Source organism: Phocoena phocoena, chromosome 19 (assembly GCF_963924675.1).
Source record: "Phocoena phocoena chromosome 19, mPhoPho1.1, whole genome shotgun sequence".
Classification (NCBI taxonomy): Eukaryota; Metazoa; Chordata; class Mammalia; order Artiodactyla; family Phocoenidae; genus Phocoena; species Phocoena phocoena.
The window spans coordinates 22,943,927-22,952,138 of NC_089237.1; the positions used below are offsets into that span (position 1 = coordinate 22,943,927).

Sequence of the window (8,212 nt, forward strand, 5' to 3'; positions counted from 1 at the left end):
GAAAGAAGAAGGGATGAACTGGACATGGATGGCAGGGTGAGTCTGCCTGAGGGAAGGAGCTCTGCACAGAGAGAGACCAACACCCTACTTCTCTCCCCCACACGAGCTAAAAAAATTTTTTGTTCCTTTTCTCCCCAATGGACAGTAACAGAAAAACAATCCAGAAATTTCAAGATAGCAAAGAAGGGGTTGGGGGGGCTGGTGGGGGGTGGAGAAGATGGGACATACAACAGCCCAAGGACCCCTCCCTGCGGAGGTGTGACTTTCCCTTCTGGGCAGGAGGCAAGAGCCAACACAATGTCCAGTCTCAGAGAGGTCAAGGGGCTTCCGAGGTCATTTTGTGGTTCTAATACTGAGCTAATCGCCTAGAAAACGTGGCCTCTCCATGAACTCTCTCTCCTGCCAGCCTCCTACTTCCAAAGCCTCAGTGAGCCCCAGGGAAAAAAGGCCAGCACATTCTGGTCTGAGGCAGAGCCCACTGGCTCCCTCACCTTCAGAAGCAGGGCCCCAGAGGGGAGAACAGAGACCCCAGACCAAGAGAGCAAAAGGAAAGCAAACTAAACTCTGAGCCTCCAGGAAGAAGGAAGGGAGCAAAGTGGAAGAAGAGGAAGATTCCGGCATCAACGAACCTTGCCTGTGAACAGAACAGTTTCCTGCTCCAGAGAGTTGCAAATATTTGTCTAGAATCCCAACCTAGACACAAAAAGAAAAACTGAAGACATCCACCTATACCCCGCTCTGAGGTTGGGGCATTCCATTTTTCCAGGAGGTGGCAGTGACAACTGCTCACTGGTAAACAGACCTGTAGGACACCAGCCCCCAGTGTAGACAAGCAGAGTCACGGAACCCATGGGCCACATGTGCACCTCACCTTGCTACACACACACACACACACACACACACACGCACGTACATGCTGGGGCTCCCAAGGCCCTCCTGCATTTTCTAAAACCAGAAAGCGCTTCTGAGCTGCCTCATAAACAACCTTTTCTGGGGTTTTTCTGGTGCCTAACACCTCAGTCCCAATCAATTCAAACACTCTCCAGGTGTCAGTCCCTGACCCAAGCATCTGTCATCATAAAAGGCATCAAATCTGACCAACCGTCCACCATAAAAACCCCGCAAAGATAGTTGAAAAAGAAAAAGAAGGAGGCGAGAGAGTGTTTCTTCTTTCCCTAGTAAAAAGAGCTCATAAAACGATTAAAAAAAAAAAAAAAAAGCCAGCCCAGGCGGGGGCTTTGTTACCTTTGAGCCTCTCGCCTCCTCTCGCCTGAACTCCGCGGATCCCATTCATGACGAACGGCTTCTTCCAAACTGAGAGAAAAAAGTTTTCAGCTTTATGGTTCCAAATTTTTTCCCCCTTGCAGATCCGGGAGTGGCGGCTAACACTTTTTTCCCCCAACAGCCGGTCTGCGGAGATTTGCTGTTGAATAATAACAAAGGAGAGAGGATACGTATTTAAAGAAGTGATTAATGGTTTTCTGTATAATTCTCACATTTTTCTTAGCTCTTGTCTACACAGAATGGCTGTGAACTTTAAGCTCCATAGAAATCTTCTTTATTCTATTCATACCTTCCTAAGAGCAGCTTTGATTTGGTTCTATAGAGACATGGGGGGGGGCATATGCTTTTTAAGAACTATTTTCCCCTCTAGAAGGGAAGGGCCGCCGCACCCCTTGGCAGCTAAACATCACACCGCGATTCCACCGAAAACAAAGCTCGTCACTCTCAACCTCCAGGTCCGGGCGATTTGCTACGAGTCTCCCCGCAGCATTGAAACGAGCCGTTCAAACGACCCTTCCTGCGCGGTGGACCCCGGCCCAGTCTCTCCCGGGCCCTACCCAGCCTCAGACGCCTGAAAGCTGCACACCAGAAGAATGCAAAAGAAATAACAGTAAAACGCGCTGGTGGAATTGGTTATTTTTATTTTCTGAAGGGAGAGGGGACCGAAAAATGACTTTTAAGTGCATCTGCTCTCCCGAGCCCTGAGCCTGTGGGAGGCGAGATGGCTGTACCCGGAGCCACCACCGGACCAGAGCCCCGAGGCCGAAGCCCCCAGACCTTAGAACTTCTCTTGGGCTCAGCCCCAAAGCGGCCCAAGCCTGACAGCGCTTCTGAGGGTCACCTGCACCCCTCCCTTCCCCCACTCCATTCTAGGGGTGACTGGGACCTCAGAGACAGAAAGCTATTTGGTCCCCAGTCATACTTTCGATACTTTCTATGAGAAAGAAAATGAAAATTAATACAGGAGCAGGGCTTCACAAAAGAGGCCATTTGTCTTCTTGATTATCTATTTGCTTGTCAGAGTTTGAGCTATGGCACCGGCTAGCTCCTTTGTAATATAAAAATACTCTGAAAACCTGAAAACACCCAGAAACATCTGTGCAAAAAATTAGACTCATTAAAGCCTTAAACACCTCAGAGGAAAACGATACCTTCTTACGCGGGAGGAAAGAGGCCGGCCGCTCAGAATCCTCTCTCGGAACTTTAATAAGCAAAGAGCCGTCTGTCTAGAAGGAGACAGCTTTAACCGCATTTTATTTGCTTATGACAAATAAATCACTATTTGAAAGCCTTTGTCATACTTAAGCCTCTTGTGTTCTACAATGAAACATTTTCCCCCCATTAGGGATTGGAGTCAGCCCTCCCAGTCCTTTCAATCCATTTTTGGACTAGAGGGGAAAAATGAAAAGCCCCAAACAAAACACACCCACCCCAAAAGGAAAACAAACCAGCCACCACAATTTGGAGTCCTCTGAGATACAAATTCCCATCGGATCCTTTGAAAAAATTCCTCAACCACATAAATGTACAGTCGAATGGACTGGGGTGCCTAAAATATACTCTGGGAGGCATTTATCTGCATCTTTACATCAAGGTTTCAACAAAAACACGCCGTGCTGGTCACAAGAAACCAAACATTTATTTCTATTGTCACTCTGTACAGGACACACATTTTCACGCCAACAAACGGTTCTAGACTCAGGCAGCCCCAGAACTAAGAAGGGTCCTGGTTTGGAATGTCAGAAAGAGCATAGGAGAGAGGACGCACATGACATAAAATAATTAATAATAATAATAATCAATGCAACAATGATAAACTATGGGAGAGGTCTCTGTAACCTCATCTCCCAGGTGGGAAGGGCATTTTATTTCCTAGTTTCACATTCACTTCACAGTCTAGAACAGGCCTCCACTGTACAACTCCAGATTGGCCAGAGGGTTGTGCCCAGCTCCCAGAACGCAACTGGCCCCTCACCCCTGCAGACACGGCTTGACCTTCCAGAGGAAGGCCCTCCTGGTCTCTGGGTCCTCTCTTTCTCTTGGACTCAATTTCCCTGCCCTGCTTCTGCGTAGCCGAGGCACGCATCCCCCCGCCCGCCTCCACTTGTCCCCTTCCTGTGGTCCCTACCCCAGCCCTGCAGTGGAAGGGGGTGAGCCGCCAGCGTCCCCGTGAACGGGCACGGAGGGGGAGAGAGGTTGTGTGCGTGTGTTTGTTACCGTGGCCAAAACACTGCGCTATCTGGCAGTCAGAGGATGCTTTCGCTGGGTTTCAGGAATGGGGGACAAAGAAAAAATATCCAGACTGTCTTCCAGCAGCGGCAGCAGCAGAGGCGGCGGCGGCGGCCGAGCCGGGCCTCATTTGTTAGCGGGGTGTCGAGGTAATGGTCGCCACCGAGGCCGTCCTCTCCTCGGCAGAGTAAACAAGACAGATGGGCCTGGGCCTGGGCCTGGCGTGATTAAAGATGAAACGTGGATCCATCTTCACCAAAGCTGAAAATGAGGAGTGCAGCCTCCTCCTATTTCTCTTTCTGTCTTTTTCTTTCTTCCTTCTTCTTTTTTTTAAGGAAGAAAGCAAGAGACTTGAACCTTGCTTCTGGGGGGCCTCGCCTGGCTCCATATTGTCATTTCTATAAATAAAGCTTCCCCTCCCCCCTCCTCTGCATTTATTCGTGTAAATAGACAAAGTGGGGGGAGGGCAGGTAGGCTTTTTCGGACCCAGGCCTCAGGGTCCCCTCCCGCGTCTCCCCCAACCGCCCACCCCCCGCACTCGCAACCCACCCCCGCCCCGAGGTTCGCGGCTTCCACGTGGGGGACACTAGAGCGCGGGGGGGCCTCCGTTGGGCCGGCCAGGGGGCCCTCCGGCTGCGCCTGCGGTGCCACCCGAGCGGATCTTGGTGTTGGGCAACTTGTGGTCTTTTTTCCACTTCATTCGCCGGTTCTGGAACCAAATCTTAATCTGGCGTTCAGAGAGGCAGAGAGCGTGGGCGATCTCCACCCTCCGGCGCCGCGTCAGGTAGCGGTTGTAGTGAAATTCTTTCTCCAGCTCCAAGACCTGCTGGCGAGTGTAGGCGGTCCGAGAGCGCTTGGGCTCCCCGCCGGCGTAATTGGGATTTACTGGACACACACAAAGAGAGGGAGAAAGAGAAAGTTTTATTGCCCCGAAAGGGAGGAGGGAGAGCCCTTTCTTCCAGCTAACACAGTATCTCCCTCCCTCCCTCTCCCGCCATCTCTTCTTCCTCCAGAGGGGGTGGGGATGAAAGAGAAAGCGGGACCCCAGGAAGAGAAAGAGACCTCTAAGTTTTGGAGGATTGTGTGGTCACGACGTTGTTGTTTGGGTGTCCGGGGGGAGTGAGGAATCTTCACAAGGTTTTAATCGCTCCTCTCTCCCCGCACGTGGCCTGGGGCCCGGGATGGGAGAATGAGGGGTGAAAGAGGGAGGGGGCTTCATTAAACCTTTCTTCTGTTAGTTCCCACCCTCTTTGCTCAGATTCCAAGCAGTGCCTGCCCCCAGTAAAAACTTTTGCCCATTTCTCAAGCCAAGGAGCCAGACTATAGGAAAGAAAGGAAAAAAAAAAAAAAAAAAATACAGGGAGTTGACTCAACTCTCAGCTTAAATACAGATTACCTCCTCCCCCCTTCTCCTCCCCCCCTTACACCCCTCCCCAATTTCCAATTTCACTGAGACTGCATCTCCCTGGCGAAAAAGTCGCTGGTGAGAATGGCAAAGAGGATGGGGAACCGACTTCAAAGGCGCGGGGGCCCACCAGGCCATAAAAATTTATGGGGGATGTAATTATGTGGCTCTGAAAACAGGCGACCGTAAATCTCCGGCAATGGCGAGTTTATAGCGGGGACAATTGGCTTCCCCTAGCTCCCCCCCCCCACCAATGCCTCGATGTCCCTTTGGTGTAAAGCGCCGGGGGTGGGAGGGGGAAGGGGGTGCCCACGCACTCACCCGTGCTCACGTGAACTTTGCGCATCCAGGGGTAGACGACGGGCTCTTTGCACGCGGAGTGGGACGGGCTGGGGTGCAGGGGGTTCTGAGCGCAGGGAGGCGGCGGGGGGCTGCTGCTGACCGCCTCGCAGCGCTGGCCGGGCTCCGGGAGGAGGGCCCCAGAGGGCGGCGGAGCGGGAGCCCGAGGGGACAGCCCGGGCGGTGGCGGGGGCGGCGGGGGCGGCGGCGGAGGCGGCGGGGGCCCAGGGTCCCGGCAGGCCGCGTAGCGCTGCACGGTGCACGCGGAGCGCCGCGCGAAGCCCGCCTCCGGCTGGAAGCTGCTCTCTCGCCTCTGGCCGCCGGCGTAGTACCCCGGCGAGTGGTCGCTGGGTAGGTAATCGCTCTGTGAATATTCCTCGCACGGAGGGAACTTGGGGTCGACATAGTTTGAGTTGATCAAAAAAGAACTCATAGCCATTAATTTCTGGGAATTGTCCACAAAATATACTAAAATTTATTCCGACCCCTGACTCGTTTTCCTGTTTCCGAAAGCCCTCCTACTTACTGTCAAGTGAACAAAGTTAGGGGCCCACGTGATCCTCGGAGCCAATGGCCGCCCCGCCTGCGATTCCCGGATAAGGAAATCTGCTCACCCGGACCCTACTCCAGCCAAAGAGGTTTATTTCCCCTTCTTCTCTTCCCCCCCCGCTCCCCACCCAACACCAGGATTTACATAGGGCTCCTGCGGGGCGACCGCCTCCTCGCTTCTCCTCACCCGGATTGGGGAGAGGGAGGGAGGGAGATGGAGAGCGAGTGAGCAGGTTGCCACCCGAGGGCCTGTTGGGGCGCTGGGCGGAGCGCAATCCCTGGATCCCCTCAGAAGCTGGGGCTTCGGGTGTGGCCCCTCCTGTCCTGGCTCACCTCCCCCCAGGCCTTCCTTAGGGCCCCAGCCCCTCCTCACGACGTGGCGAGGGGGAGCCCCTTTACCCGGCGTCTGTGCGGGGGAGTTAAGTGAGGGACGGACTAGGGGCTCCGCCTGAGAGGGGAACCCACACGGGGGAGAGGCACTGAGCGTGGGCCTTTTCTCTGCAGCCGCACGGGGAGGGGTAGGGAGTGAGAGGGGAGGCATCGGAGCAACCAGGCGGGTGCACGGAGGGACTTGTCAGAGATGAATGGAACCGCGGGCGGATCGATAGGAAATTCATGCACTAATTCGGGGAGACCTCGCCTTCCAAATCGCATTTAGCTGCGCTATTAGTTTGGCTGTGTCAGTCAGTCCGTCTGTTTCCCTCTCCTATCCACTCCTCCCCGTACCCCACGCGGCCCAAGCCGGGAGAAACGACTTGGTTTCCCACACTAAACATGAGCGCTAGAGTAAAAAACCTCCAACTTTTGAGAGCACGTCGAATAGAAATTTGCTAATTCCAAAAGCACCGGAGCAACGCTAACCGGGGCGTCGAGACGTTGTAATTACCGCTAATGCGGCCGCCCGCGCAGCGAGCAGAAATCTCACATCCTTGTGATGCTGAGGATAGGAGACAGGGGTGATCCCCACACAATAACACCCCTTGGTAATCGTGTGTTTCCAGGGCATCTTGTTCTGAACCCAAACGGAAAGGCGACCTCTGCATCCGTTTGAAAAGCAAATTTCCTTTGCCTTCGCACACTGAAGACAAGTCATTTTTACCGGATTTTCAGTGAAGCCTCCCTAAGCCCAAAATAGGGAATAGGTGGGCTGGAGGGAGAGGATAAAATAAAAACATCAGCAACAATATTAACCTTTTAAGTGAAGTGAAAAAGGACCAAGGCTTCCAAGGGCAGGCAGGGGCAGATTTCAGGTAGATGATTCCTCCATCTCTAAGCAGTTGAGGGAGAAAAAAGAAAGAGAAAGAAGAAGGAAGGAGTCTTCGTGTGGTCACCGGATGGTCCTCATTTAGGAAAAAAAATGTTTTTTTCTTCAGGAAGAAAAAAATGAGCGGAGTGTTTATGTCAACTACATATTCCCCTAGATACGAATTTGTGACCACAAAATTCCTTACACAAATTCGGATCTACAGGGTATATACAGAAGACAGATAGATCTTCTTGGCCCAGAAATTTTCCAGTTCTCCTACTTTCCACGCGTCCTTCTTTTGGGGTGTAGTCTGAGTGCTTCGATTTTATTTCATTTTGTCCAAGTTCTGAGGTCTGGGAGCAGGAAAAGTCACTGCGGTTCCATTCCTGGGATTCCAAGGTTTTCAACTCTCTTCCTCTTCTATTAGAGAGAAATAGAAGCTGCCGGTCCCGCAAAGGGACGCGAACCTTGGGGCCGCTGCGCAACTCGGCGGCGCATGAATTATGAGATGTAAACATTAGCTAAGCACAAAAGGAGGAAGGGTCATCCCGAGGCTGCGGCGTAGTCAGAATCAGGCCCTTCTGGGTGCCCTCGCGCCCCTCCCCTCCCCCCCAGGACTTTTTTTTTTTTTTAAAAAGAAACAAAACCCCAATCGGCAACTCCGTGCTCCTTGCAGCCTTTAGTTTTCGATCAAACGAATATCTAGATATTTTCCAAGGCGCCTCTCAGCAAAAGGAAGAGGGAGAGGCGGCTGGGTGTGAAGGGGGGGGGTCATAAAAGTCCTTTTAGAAAAATTCAATGGTAAAAAGAGAGAGAAACAGCTGTAAAGAAAAATGCTGGGAGACCAAGCAGATGGGGCCCCGGATATTTAATGATGGGCAATTCCGTTTACAACCTGAGAAAAAGATCAAAGGCGTTTCATTTCCGAATGAAGGGCAATGAGGAACCATAAAAGATGCAGCCAGATGATATTCCGGCCCCTCCCAACCTCCCATACCTCCTGGGGCCAGAAAAGGGGGATAATAGGTAAAGTGTGAGGAGGAACCCCATTTCCCCCACCTCCCTAGCTCCGGGCAGGCTCTCTCAGTTTAAACTTGTTCATTCAGCCACCTGCTAGGGTGGTTGCTGGCAGTGGGACCAAAATGGGGATCTGGGAAACC

The 8,212-nt window shown here is 52.5% G+C and overlaps 1 protein-coding gene across 1 annotated transcript; it reads right to left on the bottom strand.

The window, feature by feature from the left end:
- Positions 1-2,898: 2,898 nt before the first annotated feature.
- Positions 2,899-5,749, bottom strand: HOXB4 (homeobox B4). The gene is made up of 2 exons (XM_065896859.1): positions 5,240-5,749; positions 2,899-4,398 (listed from the first exon to the last, which is right to left on the bottom strand). The coding sequence occupies exons 1-2, from the start codon at positions 5,694-5,696 to the stop codon at positions 4,100-4,102; spliced, it is 756 nt and encodes a 251-aa protein (XP_065752931.1). The 5' UTR covers positions 5,697-5,749; the 3' UTR covers positions 2,899-4,099.
- Between the last annotated feature and the right edge of the window lie 2,463 nt (positions 5,750-8,212).

Excerpts from the sequence above, each read along its gene's own strand:
- HOXB4 (XM_065896859.1), bottom strand. The coding sequence starts at position 5,696 with ATGGCTATGAGTTCTTTTTTGATCAACTCAAACTATGTCGACCCCAAG. Across the intron at positions 4,399-5,239 it reads CAAAGTTCACGTGAGCACGG|TAAATCCCAATTACGCCGGC; the intron begins GTGAGTGCGTGG and ends GTGTGTGTCCAG.